The sequence below is a fragment of the Sugiyamaella lignohabitans genome, chromosome A (assembly GCF_001640025.1).
Source record: "Sugiyamaella lignohabitans strain CBS 10342 chromosome A, complete sequence".
Lineage (NCBI taxonomy): Eukaryota > Fungi > Ascomycota > Dipodascomycetes > Dipodascales > Trichomonascaceae > Sugiyamaella > Sugiyamaella lignohabitans.
The window spans coordinates 2,541,849-2,566,580 of record NC_031672.1 but is presented as its reverse complement, the minus strand read 5'-3'; the positions used below and the strand labels follow the sequence as shown (position 1 = coordinate 2,566,580).

At 41.9% G+C, this 24,732-nt stretch overlaps 4 protein-coding genes across 4 annotated transcripts; 3 read left to right on the top strand and 1 right to left on the bottom strand.

Moving 5' to 3' along the window:
* Positions 1-9,611: 9,611 nt before the first annotated feature.
* DAL5 (allantoate permease) lies at positions 9,612-11,240 on the top strand (the record flags this gene model as incomplete). Its single annotated transcript, XM_018882777.1, has 1 exon — positions 9,612-11,240. One exon carries the CDS (start codon positions 9,612-9,614, stop codon positions 11,238-11,240), a length of 1,629 nt encoding a protein of 542 aa, XP_018735031.1.
* A 1,574-nt stretch (positions 11,241-12,814) lies between these two features.
* On the top strand, positions 12,815-15,100 carry PSO2 (Pso2p; the record flags this gene model as incomplete). The annotated part of the gene is made up of 1 exon (XM_018882776.1): positions 12,815-15,100. One exon carries the CDS (start codon positions 12,815-12,817, stop codon positions 15,098-15,100), a length of 2,286 nt encoding a protein of 761 aa, XP_018735030.1.
* A 1,473-nt stretch (positions 15,101-16,573) lies between these two features.
* Positions 16,574-19,201, top strand: KAP95 (Kap95p; the record flags this gene model as incomplete). The annotated part of the gene is made up of 1 exon (XM_018882774.1): positions 16,574-19,201. One exon carries the CDS (start codon positions 16,574-16,576, stop codon positions 19,199-19,201), a length of 2,628 nt encoding a protein of 875 aa, XP_018735029.1.
* A 1,724-nt stretch (positions 19,202-20,925) lies between these two features.
* On the bottom strand, positions 20,926-21,297 carry AWJ20_808 (uncharacterized protein; the record flags this gene model as incomplete). The annotated part of the gene is made up of 1 exon (XM_018882773.1): positions 20,926-21,297. One exon carries the CDS (start codon positions 21,295-21,297, stop codon positions 20,926-20,928), a length of 372 nt encoding a protein of 123 aa, XP_018735028.1.
* Positions 21,298-24,732: the final 3,435 nt, after the last annotated feature.

Sequence of the window (24,732 nt, the reverse complement as noted above, 5' to 3'; positions counted from 1 at the left end):
TTCTGGGGATCCTGGGTCTAGAACGTAGTCGGCGCATGCAGGCAGCTCCGACACTTCCCCTGAACATCCCGTAATCGTGCTGCATAGCCGTTTATCATACCTTCCCTTGTAAAATTGTCATATTCAGTCGGTTCACTCCCAAATAAAGAATACTGGTTTATTAGTCAAAAGTATGTTTTTTCTGAATTCTGGGTTGTCTACGGAAATAATTCATGCCGGGGGAACCTACTCTGGAATTCTGCAGGGTCCAGCACATGCATATTCCATGTACATTACTGCAACAAACTCGAACCGAGATCCCCTAGTGACACAGGACCCCACGTAACGACTCGAGCAAAGCGAGAGGAGCCACGGGGTCTGGGGCGGAGCCCCAGCTGCCGGAGGCAGTCAGCACCCAGGCCAGTGTAACCATTCCTTTGAAACACCAGTAAGAGCATGGGCTATCTCATGGGGTAAGTTTTTGAGGCATTGTGTTTATTATGGTTCGGGGTTGCTATAATTATCCAGCGCCAGTTCCGCTGGTGTCTTTGTTCACTCAATTCGTTGTTGTTGTTGTGAATGTTAATGTGAATGTGAATGTGGAGAGCGATCTTGAGCTTGGCAAAGCTGGAAAGGTTGCTGTTTCAATCCTACTATGGATAGAACCAGCCATGGGAAGAGCAAATCGAGCGGAGCTCCGGTTACTCTAAAACAACTAACCCCCTACCAATTGAGAAGACATCGGAAGACCGTTTCAGAGATCTTCGGGGATTTGTCGGACCCAGGCCGACTGCATGAGGGCAAGGGTAGCATATGAACGGCCCAGCTGAGGATGACTCGGTGATCAAAAGTGAGCTGAGAATGGACCAATTCTAGCATAGAACACGGCATTGGGTCTAACCAAACCAGGTTCTAACTGATTATCTAGCAGATGACGACCGTTGATGGATTGCTTCTTGGCGGACGGGAGCCCATTGTAGAGCAGCAGGATATCGGCATATCCGGCAGGGCATATCAGATACATACATGCATATGTTACAGGGGACCACGGAGATGAAAGTGGTGAATATGCCAGATATCGCCAGCAATGATGGTATGAGAGACTGGCTGAGACAGGTTTACACGGGATGATTGGTTGTATTTTTGATGTGCTTGATCGGATCGCTTGTCCTAGTATGTGCGGAATCTTTATTCTCAGGCGGAACCAGCTCCAGTGAGCTTGAGTTACCGGCAAAAAGTATCTGCCGGTGGTGTCACAAGAACCCGATTTGAAACTCGAGACTGGAAAAGCCGAATATGCAAGAATTTACAGCAGAAACATTTGCAAGTCAATGTCAACAGAAAATGCAAAATTTGTCACAGTCGGACAGCGAATAGCAAACTTTGAATCTTTTTTGGGACAAAAGACACAGTCGACACGGTCCAATATCGCCAAGGTCAAAATTTAACTCTATCAGTCATAACACTTTAGCGAGCGCAAAGTTATCGGTGAACGGGTTATTCTCGACCGATGTGCACCAACCAAGTGTGGCCCCCTAGACTGTAGACTGTTCCCCACCATTTGTCGGAGTTACGGGGTTTACGCAGACGTACATCGACGTCATTCGAAGCCATCTGTACATATCTCCGAGTTCTTATCATGGCTCATATGCAAGCTGCATGCTGCTAATGGCCCAAAATGGTCTTTTAGATCAGCCTATTCATTCACGACGGGCTAGGATCGTCTCAGCAAAAGCTACTGCTTATACGGATCCTAGTCACCCCACTGCTGTTAATTTATCCATCAGGCCATAATAAAGCGTCTCTAGGTACTGTTTCTGATGTCGGATATGAACAGCCGTCGCGGACAAGGTCTAGTATTTTCGTTTATCTTTCTTTTAGTTGAAATCTAGCACCCTGCTTTTAGGCTAAATAGGTTCGCAACTCCGGCTGTTAACTATAATTCGGATCCAATAAATAAAATTTTCCCAAGGCGGAGGGGTCTGATATCAAAAACGGAGTGAACAGCGTTCTCCACTCTAAATTTATGGGTCATTTTATACTTTTCTAAGGTTTAAAATTCCACCAGAGTGTTAATCGGCTTGCTAATCTGGGGGGAACTTTATTGAATCCAGTCATCGTATTAGTCTATTGTTATAACGAAGTTTGGTTCGGATCGGATGTACGTCGGATATATGTCGGATGGCGTCCGTTATCCGGCTGTTCTAGACAATGTTGGCCTAGAATCACATTTTTATTGATATCTATAGATCAATTACGGTCAAACGCCTTCAATTTACGGAACGTGAATTGACAATGAGCTGAGAATGAATTGATAAAGGTCGACATAGAATTGCAGTAGTTGGCGTAATCGGCTACAGGACCGAGTACTCCTCGGACAAGCCCATCAGGACATACCTCTCCTACAATCATACAAGCCTCGCACAAGCCTCTCACAAGCCCTTCGGACAACCCCTTCAGAGGACCCCCCCAGAGGACTCCCTCAGACAACCCCCATGTCTCGTATTTCTTTGCAATTGAGCTCGAGTCTCCAAAGTATATATTTATTTTCTGCATATACACGGTTATAGTTTAGATTGGTGTTGTGGAACAGTGTGCGTCAAACACTTATCGACCTGGACCGTTTGAAATTATCCCAAACGTTTTCATGGGCAATTGCTTGATCGGGTCGTTCAACCGGCTATTATCCGGAATCATTTGAAAAATGTTTAAATGGAAAAAAAAATGGTGCAAATTATGTGAATTGTCTAATAAGGCAAAACATATCGAACCAAATCCTGGCTCAGCCTCAACAAAATTGAGACATAAAATTAATCGCTATCTACAGATATATATACAGTCAACCGGGCGTGTCTATCTACTTTTGGCCGGCCGGCTCTATTGAGCCAACTGGTATCGATGCTGCAAATGCATATGATCTCACTCCCGTAATGTAACAGACCCTCAGCAGTTTATAAGTAGAGCTCCCAATCAAGTATCAAGAAGCTCACTTAGTAGCCAAAATCCAGCTTTTCAATGTATTTACAGGGATATTCTATTCTGTAGATATTTCATTAGATATATATAGATATATATTTATATATTATTATAAACACTATGGAAGAACACAATTGACTCTCAGATGTCATCTTTGTTTGTGCCATTATATTATTAATCAACCTGCCCATCATGTCACCTTTCTCCGCTCCTTCCTTGCAGGTCACATTCCTTAGGTGGTAATTCTTGTATCGAGGAAACCACCCCACTAGAACGATTGCCCACTTACTGTAAAGATCACATCCGCAGACTTCGCTGCCCATCAAACTTAATATACATGGGAACTAAAAAGAAACGTTCGATTAGCTAGCCAGACGAATAAATTATAATAAAAAGTCCTGCTTGCCCAGGTTTCGCCCAGTAAATGTGTGTGCAGATAGATAAATATCCTCAGTCCCACTCTGTTTTCATTAAACCGATAAACAATTAGTATTAAGCGATTTGGCTGGTTATTGTTTTAGTTGACAATTCTCTGTTACCGAAATTTTTGTGGTGGTATCGTCATTTTGTGGTGTTTGAAGCGGGCGATATTTGGCGTACTTCTGTATCCAAGTGCCGACTAATTTTGAATGGAAGAAACAACTGGCGGCTTTTCTTACTCAATTTATATGTTAATCATTCCAACATAGAAAAAGTCACCTCATCCAGATGAACAGAATTATTTGTATCCGGTACCTACGACCATTTTCGCCATTGATTTTTTTTTCATATTGATATACGATTCTAGTTGGCTAGACTGATCATTCTGTTATCTCAATTCTTTTCTCTGTATATTACAGCCCAAGTCCGATATATTTCTTACTTTGGACCTGAAATTACATTCGTCTTTCTTGTCTTTGGTTCTTCTGAGTCGAGTTTCTAGTGTTGTGTGTGTGTGTGGGCGGCTTATCCGATTCATCTACCACAGTTCGGTATCCACTGGAACTAACTTAGTGTCACAACATTCTTGTACAATATAAACTGGTTCATTCATCTGGTCTTGTCTTTTAATAATGTCCGGCCTGGCTTCGGCCTCGGTATCCGCTAATGGCGATTTTGGTGACGGGATATCAAGAAGCAATAATATGCATTCCCAGTCTGGTAACGAGGGGGATAATTCACACGACACCGACTATGACCATGACAAATCCAAGCAGAAAGGACAAGAAGTCCGTCGCTTTTTATGCACTTATGAAGGGTGCAACAAATCATTCAACCGCAGGGACTATCTTGAACGTCATGCCGCGAACCGTAAGTATTTATAGCCATCACACACTGTTGTCGCCACCTTGTATTCATTCTCTAACCAACATTCTAGATCTACCAGTAAAACCTTTTTACTGTAAAGCCTGTAATCGATACTTTGCTCGAGGTGATTTGTATGAAAACCACTTGGTTACTAAACTGCATGGCAAACGCGCTAGCGGAGCTCCCGTTCCGACATATATTGGACCATCCAAATCCGAAAGGTCGACTGCGTCGTCTTTCGCTGCATCTCCTGTTCAATCAGGTCAGAGTCCTTTGCCGCGTCCACATGATGTTAACCAACCATCCATTCTATCGGTATCTAATTCAAACCAAGTGCCCAGTCAACTCTCAGCTCAGCTTGCCAACCAAGTGGGAAACCACATATCTGGCCCACTTCATGGTCACGTTGCCACCCAACCACCAGGTCAAAACCCAGGTCCCACTCATCGCATTCAGAGTACTCCTGAGAGTTCACTTTATAGCTCCGTCGGCAACATCCACTCTCCTCTGGCCAATTCAGGGCCCATGGCCCCTTCCCACACTATGCCAGTGCCAATACCTGTTACCCATCAAGTAGCGCCTCATCCAATGATATCCCCATCAATGGGTTACAACTATCCCATGCAAATGCCTCCTCCTCCGCCACAAATACCAGGATCATTCCCTGAAAACTCATCTTACAACAATAATAACCATGTATATAATTCACACCCCTCTAGTTCGACACTAACTTCGGCTATTAATTCTCAGCATCAAGCGTCATTAAATGTTCTTCGGTCTCCGCCTTCGCTGGTAAAGCGTAGACGCTCATCTGCCAGTTTGGACGGTAGTGGCTCCTTTTTTAAGCGAGCTGGCAACATGCAGGGCTTACCACCACCTACTGCAGAATTGTCCCCTATTCAGAGTCTTTCTAGCCCCGAATCGCCCAATCTTCAGCCTGCAACATCATTTGCGTGGATGTTTGATGACAGATCAGACACTGATTTTGCTCGCACTAGATATGACCGCGTTTTTCAGGATTATATCAATCATTATGAAGCTCGAGCTAGACAATATGTCACGCAAGGTGGATACAGGGCCAGAGTCCCTGCGATATCCCTTGGTGAAGAGATAGGCAGACAAACCAGAGAATTATTGGACCCACTTAATCAATACAACCTTTCAGTCGACTCATTTCCCTACTATATCGACATAGTGTGGACTTCGGTAGAAGCGATAAATACGTTCATCCATAGACCGACATTTTACTGCGATCTGCAAACTCCCCAATTGTTATCTTCATTTATAGTGTTAGGAATGTCCATGTCTCAAGATCCAGAAGTTGTTAATCTGGCTAAAATTCTTTATATGCGAGTGTTCGATGGTGTCAAAAGTGCTTTAGCTGAAGAACGAACTTCCCCGTCTGTTACCAACATTGGCGGAAGAGATGTTACGCCAACATTTGGAAAGGACATAAGCCTGCTCCAGGCGGTATGTATGTTGATGCGATTCGAAAACCACATTGTGGGCGGTGCTAATATTGACGAATCTCATTCGATTTCAAATGGCAAATGGCTTATAGAAAGATATTTGTGGGCTTTAATTCCCAAAATCACTGCTCTGGGCAATCACCCTCAGTCAAGTAACTTTGATATCAACTCGCCAAACAGAACTTCTCCGATAGATCGAAGCCGCACAATCCATTTTGTATATGGAGAGCTGAACAAAAAAGGATATCGGCTATTCGAGAATGTGGATCCAGTGCTTCAATGGCAAGAATGGGCAAAGTATGAAGCTTGTAAAAGATCTGCACATTTTGCTCTGTACTGCGACTGTGTACATACTCTTGGCAAGGGCGATTCAAGCTACCAGTTATCCATTTTCGATATAGATACACACATGCCTTCGGCTGAGTGTCTTTGGGGAGCGACATGTTATGAAGAGTTTTATGCCATTGTTGGCCCGCAACGCTTCCTTCGCAACGTTCCTTATTTGTATGTGATCAAGACTATGTTGAGGTTTCCAAGATTGGGTGAAGATGATGAAGATCCTGGCCCTTATACCGACAATCATCCATTATCCTTGTTTACATTATGTCTGCTTATATATGGCTTGCTATCTACTGCACGAGCTATGAATGGTAACAATTCATCAAGCGAAAAAGTATTGGAAAAGCTCAAAAGTAATGGACCCAATGGCTCATGGTTAGTGGACTTTTTCGACAAAGGTGTTCAAGTTCGACTTTCTCGAGGTTTCGATTTGTGGACGAAATATTTCGAGGCTGCGACTGGAAACTCTCAGAATCAATATCCTTTTAGGGTATTCGATAACAAGTTTAACAACATCAATTTGATCGGCCAAGTCCAGTTCCACTCGAAGTCTCCCATCTTTAGCGATTTTATTCTGTTGACACTACTGAATTATCATGCTGCCAAGATTCTCATGAACGAGGAGGTTAAGAAAGTAGCATCCATTGCCACTGATCTCTTGGAGTGGATTAATCATGATCCATCGCCTGTGTGGGATCACTTACATCATAATGAATATGCATATTGGGCAAGATGTGACGAGACAAGAGATATGGTTTCCACTGCTTGCGTGTATTTAGTCAGGGCTGCCGCGGGTCAACGATTGCTCAACAGAGATAGGGCTGAGAACCTGTTTTTGGGTGTTGTTACTTACTATTCTGTGCTGATGATAGTACTCTATAGTAAGTTCAAAAATGCACCTACTAGCGATGGCCCGATTGGCTTAGGAGATAGGTTTGCTGGCAGAATAGAAGACTCTTCTAGCACTCCTAATTTTGATAGTGGTATGCCAGACAATGACTCCGGCAAGGCGGAAAATGATGATGAAATGATTGATAGCGCTACGAATCGGCTTCATAAAATCTGGGCAGAAACAACAAACTCTCCAATGCCACCGAGCAGTAATAATATGGGATCTATCTCTTCTATAATACGCTTGGGAGCTTGGCTACTAGGAGGTGTTAATATAGGAATGTCAGAAACGGGTGGTCAAATTCTTCGCAAATTGCACGACCGCTTATGTCCAAGTTCAAATGGTTATGGGCAATCTACTTATTTATTTTAATAGAGACTATCTATGTTATTCTGACTGTAATTCTCCTTCGCCGAAGATTTAGAGATATTCACACCTGTCTTCCTTGAAGGACCGTGTTGGGACCCGTACTGCAATTTAAAACCTTACAAACGCTTTATCCACTGCTATACCTTCTATGTCACTTCTGCTAATAGGCGCTTATTTCGAGCTCGGACCCCTGTATTATTTCCAAGCCTTATCATCTATCATCGCGATGAGATAAGAATGCATGCATGAAGTCACGTGGACAGTATAGAATCCAGGCCACCAGCAGTTTGCCAACGACAGGTCCCAGACAACTCTGATTTGATATATAAAAGAATATGATTAGGTAGAATTGGTCATATGAGAGGCTGAAATTGTAGAATGATTACTTGGTTTCTTGCTGTTGCGTAGAAGTAGATAAATATCGAGATCGAAGAAATTTTAATTCCGACCGGTACTCCGGTGCCGGAGGTATGACTTTGCTTCACAATCCGTACGATTTTTAGTAGCTCATTTGGAATTGATTATTCCAACCAATTGGTTACTAATAAGTAAATAAATTCTCTATTAGTAGCTCACTTACTTTCATCGCTACTCCAAACAAATCTATGTCAGCCATATAACTATAACATAGTATGGGTATAGGCTGACACAAATTGGGTAGACTGAGATACTTATATTTGTGCATCATTGTCAAAAAGCTAGAATATAAGAAGACTCGTACTGCCCCAAGATGATCTGCTTTCATAATGAGCTACAACAATGTATCTTGTCACTTTGGGACCTGCATATACTGGCATATACTTGTATCCTATATGCAAGCGACCTACTGAAGATCGAGTTTTACAAGACACACTCACGCAGTGATCTGTGAAATCCACGCATTGAATTGCAGTAAAATATGTTCCCAATTTACTAAAAGTGCATTCATATCCAGGCGAAGTATAGTTTTTCCGGTCTACTACACTCTCCAAATTGATTTTTTCAGCCTATATCGCATCCTTAGTAGTGGGATCTGCGGATTGAGATAAATGAGAATGTGATTGTTTCCCTAACGGGTTTCTTTTACATATCGTCTATCGTCAGGTAGCCAGGAACATGCCTATATTCACTACAGTCATCATATTTGTACCTACTATCGTCAGTTTAGAGTTGAAAATGCTTGTGTATTTCCGAGCATAGAAAGCTTAAAAATGAGACTTGCAGTGCTGAAACCAAAATGTCTTGTTGGAAACATGTGATTGGACATTTGTAGATCTATCTCCACCAAGGAGCGATCTGTATGTCGCTTAACTATGGCCTCGCTGAGGATCAGCGTCTTATCATATCGCTGGAGATCTCTTGAAAATTAAAGTTTATTTTAAACTCTATATCTCCCACTGGTGATATCGTGCAATTAGTTCAATCAACTAAGGAGATAAAACCCGACTCTCAGAAAGTTGATTGAGTGGGGTCGACAATCTAAACTACCAGTAGCTTTATCTTGAAGGCGGCTAATAGTAGCCAGATTGTATCTGCTTTCTAGAGGGGTTCCTCTCAGATTCATCATCCCTTGCATACCCCTTATCAGTACTAAAACTATCTTGGAAGTTATCATGTTGGTCCAAGCTAGATTAGGGACTTGGAAAACCGATCGCTGTCGTTTAAAAGCCATTCAGGGGTCGATATTATATTATCACACGTCAGGGCTAGAGTAATAACCGCTGCTCAGGGTGTATTTTCATGATTAGGAACTGGCCTCCGCCGGATGCTTATCTGGTTATTCCCACACATGCGAAATTATGCTGTCAAGCGTATGCACCATCAGTTGAAGATAACTGAAATCATTAACCCTCTCCCTCGGCATCATGCGAGTTGAAGTGTAACCTATCGCTTTTTATATCAACAGTGTCCGCGCAAACTTAGTTTACTGGTGGGGATTTTAAGTTTGCAGCCATTATCGCTTCTACAGGCGGAGGTTTATTAGCATTTTGTGCTGATCGGTATAGTTTTAATACGTTGATACTCACCAGCCAGGCAAGATAAACTGATCCAGCATTCTATTTTGGTTGATCCTTGGTGCCATATGTGAAACTTCAAGCTGGCTGATACGCTGAGACAGATCCCGTCCAAAATCTGAGTGTCTCGGTGCCGGCAATTGAATCAGAGCTGCTGAGCATATATATATATTTGATAATCATTGCATTCAAGTTACTCGCTATAAATCTTAAATCTTTGTCCACTTATTCATTTCTGGTATCCCCTTTTTTTATTTCGCGGACAGCTCTAGCTCTTAAAGGTGAAAGTTCAGTTCTAGTTTAGAAATGACAATACAAGAGAACGAGATCACGACGGGTCCCAAGGACCTCGGAATCGTCGAGAAAAATGCCACGGTCGAGGTTGGTGAGGTCAAGGACCTAAATATCAAGAATGCCGATTTGGCTATGGAAGTGGCATTCCAGTCCTATGGTATGGAAATTGATGAAGCTACCAACAGAAAGATCCTTAGAAAAATTGATCTTTATGTATGTGGTCTCATGGGTATTGTATATGCTGTGCAATATTTAGATAAGATTACCAACAGTTTCGCGTCCATTATGGGACTACGAACTGACCTCCATATTAGTGGATCACAATATAGTTGGGTTGGTTCCGCTTTTTACCTTGCCTATTTGGTTTTCGAGTTCCCGGCCTCTTATTCTTTACAAAGATTTCCGATTGCCAAAACCGTAGGCGCTTTTATTATCGCCTGGGGGTTTGTTTTGTGTATGACTGCACTGCCCAAGAACTACGGCGGCTTCATTACCACCCGTATCTTTCTCGGTATGCTGGAGAGTGCTGTTACTCCAGCTTTCGTCTTGATTACGTCTCAATGGTACAAGTCAGAAGAGCAGTTCACACGCATGTCTTTCTGGAGTGGTTGTAATGGACTGGGTTCTATTATCGGTTCATTGACTGCGTACGGTCTGGCTAAGAGACAAGAAGCCGGAACTCTCCCAATCCCTGGATGGAGATTGCTGTTTGTTATTGTGGGAGTTATTACTATCGCTCTCGGAATTGTATTTATTTTGGTCATTCCAGATGTCCCTACAAAGGCATGGTTTTTAACTAAAGAGGAAAAGCTTTTGGTAGTCGAGAGAATCAGAACTAACAAGCAAGGTTTTGGTAACAGAAATTTTAAGATGGATCAAGTTAAGGAGGCATTCACAGATATGCGTTTATACTTGAACTTCGTAGTAATGATTCTTATCGAAATTCCTAATGGAGGAATGACCAATTTCCAAAGTAAGTTTTGCTTGTATTTTAAACGAAAACGAAATCTGAAGAAAAGAAAGATTGATAAAAATAGGGAATTTACTAACATTTTTCTAGGTATTCTTCTGACTGGTCTTGGATATGACACTTTGGGAGCTTTAAAAATGAGTGCTCCTCAGGGTGCTGTAGAGTTTGTGGGACTTATATTAGTCGGTCTACTAGTTAGTAGATTTCAGCACAGAATGTTCATTGCAGTGCTTGGAACTCTTATAAACATCGTGACAGGCTGTTTGCTAGCTTTCCCAAAAAGCCACAAGGCTCAACTTGTTGGATATTTCCTTTTTGGCTTATCTCCAATATGTTTTATCTGCTATCTGAGTTGTATCTCCTCGAACACTGCTGGCCATACTAAAAAGGTCATTTTCAGTGCTACTACGTTGATTGGATATTGTGTGGGAAACCTGATTGGACCACAAACTTTTATTGCGACCCAGGCCCCAACCTATACATCAGCTAAAATCGCCATCGTAGTCTGCTACAGCTTAAGTCTGGTTATTATCGGCTTGACATACTATCTCAATAGTAGAGCCAACAAGATAAGGGATGAGAAGAATGAACGACTTCCCGCTGATTTCGTGAACGCTGAGTTTGCAGATCTCACTGATTTCCAAAACCCTGAATTCCGATATGCCCTTTAAAATCTGGTATTGCTAAGTTTTAGTAGTTTTGCTTTTTTATTGTTTTTTGAATAGATATGTGGTTTGTGTATATTTTGTCTAGAATACCCGGCAGCCTGGTTTACTAACAACCGACCCGATAAGACTAGTCTCATTCGAGATAGCTCACGATTCTACAACCACCCGAGTCAAAAAACGCTTAAATCGATTGTCAAAGGCAAGATAGAACGAGATAAGATAGTACCTAATGGACAATCTACAATCCAATGCTTTAGAGACCCGAGCAAAGGTAGTCTGCTCACTACCATTAACCAGAAGTGATAAAGTCCGATGTCGATGACATGTAGGCCGCACCACGGAGCTTAAGAACCTGCGAAGCACATACACCTACACTCTAACTACTAGCATCATGACATATTCTCAGCTCAATCGCGATTCACTTAACCACTTAGCGAAGCTGAACTAGCTGCTATGATGGGCTCGACTTTTTTTCAGACACAGCGGCTTGTAGAAAGGCAGTATACACCAATTGGATGGTTTCATCTTACCAGTTTTGTAAACAGCTTCCTCAGTTCGACCTTAGCTCATGCTCCCACACCTTAAACAGATCCCGGAATTTTACTCTCCCGGTTCCTGGTGCTGCTTCTTCATGAGATTCTAACCTCCTTTCTTGGTTTGAATCAACAAGCTATCCTTCATTTCGATCTTGGCATGCTACATCCAGGATGTTTACACATTATCATGTATACAGCAAATTCAGTAATGATCTATTGACCATACTTTTGCTGGCCAAATTATCATGCTAAGTCGCCAATAAAACAAAGCATACTTTGACATTGCTCATAATGTGACTGACATTTGATAAAGAAAGATTAAGTTCTTCGTAATGATACTTAGTGTCTGAACCTAACCGCAGACTGATACCGTGATGGTTTGAGGTTCCGACTTGAGAAACTTAACATCATTTTTCTTCCATTCTAAGTTCCTGTTGCTAGATTGAATCTCTGTCATTGGGGAAAATGTTCTTGTAATAATCACTTCGGCAACTCCCTGGAGATTCTATGACCTCTGTGGGGCTCCTCCGGTGGATGATGCTAATCCGACACATTCAAATTATTATTTCATTTTCTCCAACATGGATGTGAAGCTACGTTTATTCATATCAACCAATTACCCTTGTTAGGATCTACTGATCAGATTTGGGTGTTATACTATTCTTTCTTGACAATTTTCAATTTAGCAATATGCCCTACTTCTCGTCTCACTAAAAATATTTATACACATACATACAGAAATTATCCATACTACTTTAGCAATACGTTTCGCTTACCCTTTACTAGAAATTATCAACTATAAACAAATAACACAAATCAAAATAAAAAAGAAACTCATAGGAAGTGAGTGGTGGTACCCTGGACATTTAATGCCTGAATTGATATGGGTTAGGAAGAGGATTGTCAACGCCACTTCAACGCGAAGCGCGATACTATGACCGAAAACCGTTATATGATCATATTAGATCTATTGCAAGTGTGAAAATGATGACGTAATTGATATGGCGAACGTTGAAAGAAACGGTATTCAGCACAATAAAAATGGCCAAAAGAAGTGGTCTCAATAGAAGCAAGAAAAAGGATATCATCCTAAAGTCTAATACTAGAATCACGAGCAATCATTTTGTTACCAGCACCAGGCAGTCTAGCAACAGCCCGTCGTTAAGGACAACATCGCCAGCTTCTACTTCTACTGATGGTTCAAATAGTGGTGCTATATTTGTGAATGCTAGTAGCCGTAGCTTTCTGTCTCAGGACAATGTCACGAGCTTTTTTCAGTCTGTTGCCAAGAAGCAGCCAAGTTATTGTCAGGAGATTGCAGCTGCTGATGTTTTATGTCCTATCTGTTCAATGGATTTGTCTAAACATGACTTGCAAGCAAGAGAGCTACATGTAAATGCCTGTATTGAAGGATCACTGATCAATGATGTGGATTCTTCAAGCACTGGTGATGGCGCTGCAGACGTTAGAGATATGTCTGCTGATCAAAACCGAGACGTAAAGTCGGAATTTGAAGAGACCCGACGACAGGTCATACAAGAAGACGTACTGGTGAATACAGACAAAGATACGTTTAATGATATTCTATTTGATGATGTTGAGGACAGTCAAAATATTGATCCGACCGAGTTGTGGGATAAAGAAATTGACGATGATGTTGAGATATACTCAGAAAACAAATTAAGGAGAGAATTGGAGTCCGGAATTGATACAGTTTCTGAGCAAGAAAACACTTCTACGAACTTGTTAAAGCGAAAAATTGAGCATGTAGACTACACATCAGAAGACAAGACAGAGCCAGTAGTAAGCTTCGAGGAGTCAGTGACTGAACACAAAAAAAAGCCTACTGGTAAGACGGAATTAAGTGATAGAACGAACAATTTCGGAGGGTTAACAGGGGTTCCTAGTTCATTGGTTGAAGATTTGACCGGTACTGAGATTGTCATTAATGTTGGTCCATCTTCAACTACTGCAAAGGAAACAGGTACAGATCTGGTACCTAGTAAGTCCAACAGCGACAAGACTGCTTTGTCAGAATCCCAGGCCCGTGTGCGTATGCCATTTTATAAAATTATAGAGTTTGAGCAAGAGACGATTGCAGTGGACGCATTTAATTTTGGCCCTATCAATGGTGTCAATAAGTATTTTCTCAGTCATTTCCACTCGGATCATTACATGGGGCTAGGATCTAAGTGGGATCACGGCCTAGTCTATTGCACTGAAACTACTAGTAGATTGATTCAAATGTATTTGAAAGTTGATCCATCTATAATAAGGGAGATTCCAATGGACCAACAAACTTCTGTTGACGGTCTACAGGTTGTATTCTTGGATGCCAATCATTGTCCTGGGTCGGCAATCATGCTAATAGCTGGTAGCTGGCCTCGTAGTAGGGGTCGTCGGAAGGTAATTCTTCATACTGGTGATTTCAGGGCATCGAAACAACATATAGACGAGGTCAACAGGTGGTTGCCAATACTTCGGAGTCCTTTGAGTGGGAAACATGATAACTGGAGTAAGAACAGTACCATTATTGATGAGGTATATTTGGACACAACCTACTTGAATCCTAGTTACTCATTTCCTAGCCAGAACTCGGTTTTAACGGCCTGTGGTGATTACTGCTATGAAATGGTCGACAAGGGTGATATTCCAACTTGCTCCAAGAGCAAGACAATTTATAATTACTTTACACGGGTTTTAAGCTCAGATTCAAAACCAAAATCATCGACAATCAATCCTGTTATTTTTGTTGGTTCCTATACGATTGGGAAAGAGAGGTTGGCCATTCATATTGCCCAACGTCTTAATTACAAAATATTTGCTCAACGACGGAAGATGACTACTTTGCAAGTTCTCCAGGACGAGAACCTGACATCCCTGCTTTCTGATGATGGACTGAAAGCTAATGTACACATAGTGAGCATGCGAGACCTCAATCTAAAGTCACTGCAGGAACAGTGGCAGTACCTTAAAAAGACTTTTACTCATTTATTGGCATTCCAGCCTACTGGTTGGACTTTCCGGGGCCCCAAATCTTCCAAGGAAGATAGTAGCAATCTTGAAGCTCGTGAATCAATTCAACGGGACTTGGAAAATGGGCCCCACTCACCTCAATTCACTCTAACAGAACTCGAGAAGTGCAGGAAAATGTCTGGAAATATCCAAATATTTCGTGTACCCTATTCCGAACATTCGAGCTTTGCTGAGCTTGAGTATTTTTGTTCATCGATTCGTACTTCTCGGATCATTCCTACTGTTGACACTTCAAACCCAAGATCCCGTGCCCGTATGTCATATTATCTAAATTCATGGCGCCATCTTTAGATTTGTTGAATGGTATTGTTGCTTGTTTAATTATTTATTATCTCATGTATTATTTATTTATCTCATCCTTCTTCTACTTGTTTTATCATAAACATATCGTAATATAATTCAAATGAGCAAGAAAGTTCTCATAAACGCGTTTGGTAAATAGCCAAACTGGGCTAGGGTAAGGACCCTGAGGCAGATCAGGTCGGTTTCTAACCGCGTCCAAGAAATTAAAGAGTAGATCTGTTTTTTTCTGTTGTCTCGTTTCCCCTGATCTAAACAAACAGAATAAACATTACACACCAACAGCAGTAACAGTTCGTTTTAAAATACCACAAAATACCACCCAAAAGGAACTGCTTCCAACAAAGGGATATTTATATTATTAGACGGAGGAGTATTAATCGGCTTGCTATTTATTACGTTGTACAAAAAAGTTTATAGGAAAAAGGACAACGGTAAGTATAGCTTTTAAAATCGAACTTCAAAGGGCTCTAGACGCAGATACTCTCCACACTAGATGAATTCTAGAGTTCAGCCTATAACTTGTTACCAGAGCGAATCATCCATTCCAATCTCAGCACCTTGTGTTGTTCAGGACAAAATTGTACATCTTGGAACAAAATGCTTCTGATGAACAGAGTCATATGGAATTTGGATTTTCAGCTACCATCTCCATTGTGCAGTCACCCATTGAGACAACTCCTCAAATCACAAAGTTACCACACTTTTGCTTTTATCAAGACTTAAACTACCAATGCTACATGGAACAATATCGAACCACTTCTGCTAATGCTTTTCTTCATTGTTTACTTTTCCATAGACAGCATATGCGGTTACTGGTGCAACCGCCCTGTTGATAGCCGTGCACAATTAACGGCTGAAACCCTAGCCACCAACATCTTGTACACTCCAAACAATAGGTGCAGCGATGGATGTTTTCGTTCTGTTTTCAAAAGCAACAGAAGATCAATCAAATCAGTCAAGGTACAACTCTCTGAGAGTAAATCTTAGTGAGCCAATTGACCAAGCTATAGGGACAGCTTATACATCAGCAGAAAATAAATCAGCTGCTGTAATTTCAGCCTTATTTGCACTATAGCTAATTTGTGAAGTATTCAATTGGATTCGTGATTCGGTTTGATAGATTGCAGGAGAATTGCAGACAACAGGAAGCAGCAGATTGGACAGGGATAGTGTTTTAAATAGTAGCAGCGGTAGTCGTATGTACTTTGTGATGAGGGTCTTGTGGTGACGAGCTTGATGTAGTTTGGTCAATAGGGTCTTAAAGAAGTTTCGGAGCAACTGATGGAACTGTGGGATGAGATGAGTCTACAATTATTGACGAGCTCCGGAAAGTGGATATTTGAAAAAAAGTGGCAACTCTTGCTGAACTTCCGGATTCACTGATATATGATCTGGTGACTCGAGCAGTTCACAGGGAATTGACCAGCTAGGAGGGAATCGGTTTACTAACGGCAAATATAGATGGATATTGGACAGGTGTTGGAGAATGCCATTTTGGGCCGTGACCAACAGGTGCGAGCCCAGGCCGAAGCTCAGCTGAAGGAAGCAGCCCGCGAGCATTTCGTGCCTTATTTGGGGATGTTGACTCAAGCATTGGAAAGCGATCAACAACGTACTGAAGTGAGAATCTTGGCTGGTATTGCCTTGAAGAACGAAATTAGTAGTAAAGATATAAGGATCCAACTGAGTCAGACCGAGAGATGGGTATCTTTAGATGGTGCAGTCAAAGAACAAATCAAGGCTACTTCATTAGCAGCACTTATCTCCCCTGATGAGAGAGTCGGAAATGCTGCTGCTCAGTTGATTGCTGCTATTGCAGATATCGAGCTTCCAAGAGACGAATGGCCAACCTTGACTGCAGTTTTGGTTCAAAATACTACTGCTGAACAGCCTACTCATGTCAAGAGAGCTTCATTACTGGCCATTGGTTATATATGTGAGACGGCTGATCCATCCAACTCCGGCGTAGTTTCACAGGCTGATGGCATTTTAACCGCCATTGTGCAAGGAGCTCGTAAAGAAGAACCTAACTTAGTTGTTAGATTAACAGCCCTTAACGCATTGGTCAATTCGCTCGAGTTCATTCGTCTCAACTTTGACCAAGAAAGTGAACGTAATTACATCATGCAAGTGGTATGTGAAGCCACTCAAGCCGAATCTACCGAACTACAAGCTGCTGCTTTTGGTGCTCTCGGTAGAATTATGAGTTTATATTATGTTTACATGAAGCCATACATGGAGAAAGCTCTATTCGGTCTGACAGTTAGCGGTATGCAGAGTAGCGACGACATGGTTGCTTGCATGGCTGTGGAGTTCTGGAGTACGGTGTGCGAAGAAGAGATCAATCTAGCTTTGGCTGCTCAGGAAGATATATACGCGGGAGTTGATCCTTCAGTAGCTAATAGCCGAAACTTCCATTTTGCTGAGAATGCCATTGGCCATGTGTTGCCTACGTTGTTGACCTTGTTGACCCGCCAAGATGAAGATACTAGTGATGACGACTGGTCTGTGTCTATGGCCGCCGGTGCCTCGTTACAGCTGTTTGCTCAAAACACCCAGAACCATGTTGTTGACATTACAGTTGACTTTGTGTCTAAAAACCTTAGCAGCGAGAGCTGGGTAAATCGAGAGGCTGCTGTCATGGCGTTTGGGTCGATTCTGGAGGGTCCCGACCCTGACAGACTCCGTCAGCTTATTGGGCAGGCTCTTATGCCCTTGCTAGCTCTCATGAAAGACCAATCATTACAAGTTAAGGATACTGTTGCATGGTGTTTGGGCAGAGTTGCTGACTTGATGATCGAAGGAATAGATATTGAACTGCATTTAGAGCCCATGATTGAAGCTCTGCTGACTGGTTTACAAGATCATCCCAAAGTATCGACCAATTGTTGTTGGACGATAATGAACTTGACGGAACAACTATCACAAAATGGGCCCCAGGATGCTACATCTCCTATTTCCCAATACTACCCAGCTTTGGTTCCTGCTCTGTTATCGGCTGCTTCTAGAAGTGACAACGAGAACTCATCTCGTACATCTGCTTATGAGGCTTTGTCGACTCTGGTCATTTTCAGCCCAGCTGATGTGTTACCCATTGTGTTGTCCTTGTCCGGTGAGGTTTTGAATAGACTGAATGAAACAGTTGCATTACAGCAACAAATCGTTGGTACCGACGACAGAAGTAATTTGGAAGAGCTTCAAATCAACCTACTTGGTTTATTGACCAATATCATTCGTAGAGCAGATGACCAAGTGCTACCAGCAGCTGAGCAATTAATGACCTTATTCATCCATTTGCTCGAGACAAAGTTGCCCAACTCCCTCATTGAAGAAGATGTTTTCATTGCAATTGGTGCTGTTGCCGGTGCCACTAATGAGCATTTTGCTCAATATCTCGATGTATTTATGCCATATTTGGTCGCAGCTCTCCAGAACTCTGGAGAATACCAGACCTGTAACACTGCCGTTGGTCTTGTGGCAGATATCAGCCACTCGGTTGGAAAACAAATTGAGAAATACAGCGATACATTTATGAATACTTTTGTGGAAAACTTGCGCAAAGATGACATTCGTCGCGAAATCAAGCCTGTTATTCTGTCCTGTATCGGAGACGTGGCTTCATCTATCGGCGGTGGATTCATCCCCTATTTGCAAGTGGTGATGCAAGTTCTCAATGATGCTGCTCAACTACGAGCCGACGAAGATTCGTCTTTAGAGTTCCTCGATTATGTGTTTAGTCTACGTGAGGCCATAATTGACGCCTATGTCGGTATTGTTGCTGGCATGCACGACTCACCACAAGCTTTGTTGCCATATATTGAAGGAATGTTTGCATTCCTATCGACGCTACTATCCGATCACGAGCTTATCAAATCTGAATCTGTTCTCCGCTCCTTAGCAGGTTTGTTAGGAGATGTTGCATCTATATACCCTGATGGCCAAGTCGCCCCTCTGTACAGACATGATTGGGTTACCGAAATCATTCGCAAGGCCCGCGACCGCAACTTTTCATCAGCAACTAAAGAAACAGCTAAATGGGCTCGTGAACAGCAGAAGAGACAAATTGTCAAGGTGACTGGTGGCAACTAGTGCAAGGAATCTGATAATCGAGTTTAGAATCAGCTCCAAAAATTGTAGACGGTAGGTCGATACATTAGCTTCCTGCCTTTCTTGTAATAGCATAAATGTTTGTTTGTTTGTTTGTACATTTTTTTGGTTTTTGCCTCCGGCGGCTGGGGCTCTGCCCCAGACCCCGTGGTTCCTGCTTCGCAGGAATCTCTGCTGGGCTTGTTGGGATCAAAGAAGTGTGAGCAGGAATACGAGTTTACTTGTGATGGCTAGTGACCATCTGGATAAGTAGTCCAGCGACATGACAAAAACAAAGTCTTATTACTCGGGATGCAAACACTAATTATTTAAGAGAAAAATACAGCTCTGGGGTCATTTGGACGGCCATCAGGACCAATGCCGTTAGAGGCAAACTTGTTCTTCGTATACAGAGCTCGAGCATCATCGAATGACATTCCCGGGTGGCTCTTCATCAATCGCTGTATTTCTCGCTTTCCATTCGTATCCAAACCCTGTCGACCATCCCCAGACTCTATATTGCTGGAGAGGTCAAAATTTTCAGAGGAGAAACCAGCCTGCTGGTCTCCTAAAAATGAATAACGACCGCCACTAGGCAGCCACGATGGCCATGTAGGAAGGGATCGCGCAGCTGGCACTGTTACAAATATGTTAGTTCACCGCTAAGAAAACAGATGAATTGGTCCGGCATCTTCGGTAACCAGGATATACTCACACCACCATGATCTAAATAAATACAAGATTAATCCAGCAAGAATAAGGATAAATAAACAGCTCCAAAACAAATAGCCCCACCCCGAACCTCCGTCTTCTGTTGTTGGTTCTACAGCTGCCATGATGAATATTGAGTTATACAAAATCCAGACGTTAGCGATATGCCATCAACAGCGCCAAAAAATTATATTACTCAGTCGGCTTCAAAATTCTCAACTAAGTAGAATGAACGAAGTCAATAATCGCAAGGACGACAACCTAGCAATCTACACCACTAGCGAGCAAGTTCCCTTGGCAGTAACTCCACTCCACAAGACGGGTTCATCCGGACAATCGTCCCGCGCACGCGCATCGCCTCCCATTTCACCGAGTTACCCCTGAACATTCCATAAATAGAAGCTGCAAAATTACAGTAAGAATTATTGTAGCTCTCAATATCCTCTCCTGAAATGCCACCTCGCTGTAAATTGACTTTATATATTGTTTAGCCAGTAATTACTGCATTAATAAATAACAGGTATGTACTAGTATCTGAAAATATAGAGATTCATTGTGGGGTGGTGACATCATATATAGTCATACGTACACTCAACGGACCCTACGTCCCAATGAGCTTGAGAGAGGGTGTCGTAAAATCGATTTTATACACATTCCCTACTTCGTAATACTAACCCAGCACTGATGTGGTCAATGTGTTTTGAAGGGTCAATTCGAAACTTCACCTGACACATCCTACCATTATGTCCAGTTACGAAGTCCAAATTTTTCTTTTGCCTTAATGGACAGAAATATAGAGGATGCATCTGTAATCTCATCTAGTACGATAGAGCTTATGCCCACGATACAAAGATTCCTGGAAAGTGATTAAGTCGCGTGAATATTCGTATAGCTAGACAAAATTAGAATTAGACTTTCATTAAGAAGCCATCATGGTCAGCATAAGATATAATTTGAATCAGCTGTTTTAGATTAGTTAGTCGACTAGACCCTAGATCACAAACAGAGACGAATTTCTACCGCAGCCGTTTTGCCTGTTTAATAGTTTCCTCGAGAACGCGCAGGTCTTGGTCAATCATCTCTGCCCAATTTTGTACATCTCCAAACTCTTTGACTTTATTTTCAACGCCTGAAGATAGAGTTTTCCATTGTCCGGTTAAAGCCTTGAGTTGTGCTGTTTTTGTAGAAAGCTCTTTCGCTTGGATTCCAATTCGTCGGCTGTTTTCATAGACCTCTGTCATCTTGTCAGTCAGAGGTCTAGACAGCTCATCGGGAACAAGACCAAGTTTGTCTGCCAAAGTAGAAGTTGCGTTATTAACTATCTCCAGTCGGCCAGACTGCCCAATTGCTGCGCCTTTGAGTAGCTTATTGGCGGTGGGCTGTTTCATTGCGAGTAGAATGACTGGCGGCAGGCTACCATACAGTTACTGGTAAGCTATTGCCACATTAATAACTGAACTTTGAGACACTGGCTAAGCGTCACTTGAACACAAATATTCTATTGAAGACGTCCCGGAGTTCAGTTTGTTCTGTTCAAGTTAACATGACATGACATTTGCAACACAACAGCGCGATAAATATAATCACGTGACCTTCATAGCCAATTGTGGACCCAGCCCGTAGGGGGACCATTCATCCACTTATTTAAGACCCTATTTCTATTAATATGGATATCCCGTTGGGTCACTGGGAGCTTAAGAATCCATTTCACAATCAAAGTCAGGTTGCATGGAATCCCTAACATGGCGACATCAGCGGCCCGTGCTAATCATGATAAAACGGTAGGTACACCAGACCGCCGCTCAAATCAACATCGATGTTAAGTACCGAATACAAGACCAATTATATGAAGAAAGAATCAGAGGATTAGGCGAGTTGTCAGTTAATAAGAGTACTATTAATAAGAGTACTATTAAACTAAGGAGTCCATGATTTTGCACTTTCACACTACCCTTAATATAGCAAGTATCTTTCCCCTCCAAAGCATTTTATGTATCTATATTACTCCTTCACATGTGTACCAACAGAGTACGATACAATTGAAGGCACTATTGGACTGATTATACTTCGACGTGAGTGCACTAAAACTTTAGATATTACTTTCCTATAGTAATGTAAACACAAAGTCAAGAACCTTCGTCGACATGGACATTCGGTACTTAAAATTCTTGGCAATGATATAATTACGATATGATATGATCATGGACTTACTATACAGTGAGCCTTCCTCAACCGGTGGGTTACAATCGCACTGTACCGTTCAATTTCAGGAAACGGTCACGGATCGCCTGCACATTATGCTGTAAACCAGTAATTTGTGTGCTTCACCCAAGTGACTAACTGCTCAATATCGTTAAGAACTTCCAGAAAAAATCAGATATGTATTATTATCTCTAAAGGAAATCTTATCACCTGGATATACTCAAATTTTCTCCAGTAACTATCCCCTCACTTTATTCCAAATGTGGACGGTTAAGGTGGGTATTCTTCATGAATACACAAACTTCAAGAGCAAATACTAAACTTTAAACGAGGGTGGTGGGCCAGTTGATCTATCTACAAGCCCCTGTCCTAGCAGTTTTTTTATAAAAATTTACATAGTAAAGTTCTACGGTCCATCCAAGAATTTAGAGAAGTGAATCGTCGCATTATTCGTCGCTATTCCGGAAATGAATGGATCCAATGAGAACCTTCAGCCAGATGAAAAGGACATAGATCATAGTATTCTTAAGAATCTACAAATTTCATGTAAAACCCATCTTACCTTCTAAAAAGATACTCTTATTTGAAACACTTCAATAAAAACACTGCACCCCGTGGCGACCGTCAGCCGACTGAACTATATCCCGGTTAAAGAGCAAGAAAAGGCATGAACAACAGTATACAACTACTCAAGCTCCACTGAGATATTTCACTAGCCTTAACAAATCCTTCAATAAGTGATTTCCAGTTATAACTTGAGTGGTTGCCTAGAGGCTACCAAATAATTAACAGTTTCCATTGATAATAAAACTAACCAGAGAGAATTCTGCCCTCACACCGAAAATGCCTACCGATCAATATTCCTGACAACTTCAAAGGAATTGAGCAAGCCCTTGTAGCAATATTTGTTCGAAGTGTAACTATAGTATAATAAGATGATATATTTACAAGAATTGACTTTAGATATATGATTATTTCCTATCTCAGCTGACAAACAAATTCTAAATTTATCATGAGAGCATCTCAGATGGTAGGTTTAGTAACTATTAGAGCTGAAAAATGTCAAGACAAGAAAAGTTAAGATTATTACAAATAGAGATATAGAATCAAGAACCAATAATGTCATGACGGTAGAGGATGGAAGGGTCCAGTGTGACTCTAGTTCTTAAAAGGTCCATGCAAGTTGAAGGCAACCATTAGTTTCAAGTGAGGGGTAACTACCATTCCAATAAAAGACCCGCGTGTACCATCCAAAATAGAACAGGACTTGAAGATTGGATAAATCTTCTAGGTATGGCCCGGGGGCCAGTACCAAGCTACTAATGTTACTGAAATCAGTCCTCAGAACTAAAAGTAGCGGGGATTGCCTGTCAGAGGTGGAGATGGTACAGCCGATACAAGGGAATCATGGTAGAAAAAGCTCCAAGTGGGAAATGAGCTCGCTGTAATCCTAAATGGGGACTAACTCTGGACGGAAGAGGACCCAACATCAGAGTATGACTCGGGATGCCATACTAGATCTAGGCTGTCGCAGACTGGATACCACGTCGCGCCATGCCTAGTATTGGGGGTAAGATGCGAGTCGGGTGTCCTGAGTTCGTCCACTGCCCCGCAAGAGAGGAGGGCTGAGCAGTAAGGATGCCAGTGGTGGTTGCCCAACAGTCGAACTAGAGCGACCTGGGTAAATGCCAAATTAATGAAGAATTGTAATGCCGTCTGAATTGGATGATTGGTTCTTGTCTTGATTCAATGTAGTGTTAAACTAGTGTTCAACTTCGGATGATTGTTTCCGAAACAAGTGTCGAAGTCTCTTTGATTTTTCTTTACCAGTAGAAGAGGTTTTAGACTTCTTTAAAAGGTTCCATGATGACTTGTCTTCCTTTTCTGGTGTGAGGGCAGGTGTACTGGTTCCATTGGTAGTAAATTCCTGATGTCCTCTGTGTTTGAACTTTCGGAATAACTTCTCGACTGGATTTTTCTTCTTAGGAGTTACCGGTGTCTGTAAAGGCGACATGCCGGCTGGGTCCAAGATCTGGATTGATACCTCTTGAATTAAATTAGAGGCCGATGGTTGTTTAGTAGAAGACTTTCCAAAAACCTTTGTAAATTTGACCCATTTCTTGTGTATCTTTGATTCATGTTTCTGAGTTTGAATAACTGGAATATTGGTGTAATCATCAGAGAAGTCAGGCATTGAGACAACTAGGGGTTCCTTGGCCATCCTGATATCATCTTTAACTGAATTAATGGCCTGTTGGAACTTAGAAGTCACGAAACTAGGGGGAGGAAATGCCAAAGATGCAACACAAATACCTTCAACAACTTTGGTAGCAACCTTGACCGTCATAGAGACAGGCTCAGGTTGCTGGGAGTGAACGACTTCTTCAACCTCTTCTCTGACCATTGGTTTTCTGGAGTAACAGGGGTCAAGTTCAGGGTGGAGCTCAAAGTAAAGAGCCAAAAAGATAACAACGACAATCAAAAAAATCACCTGAGTAGTGAAGAGCATTCTAATCTTATCCTTGACATATTGAGATAAGAGACACATTGTTGTAGTGGCAAACATAGCAATCTTATCTAAAAGACATTGAAATGAGACACACATGACGACCAAAGTCAAT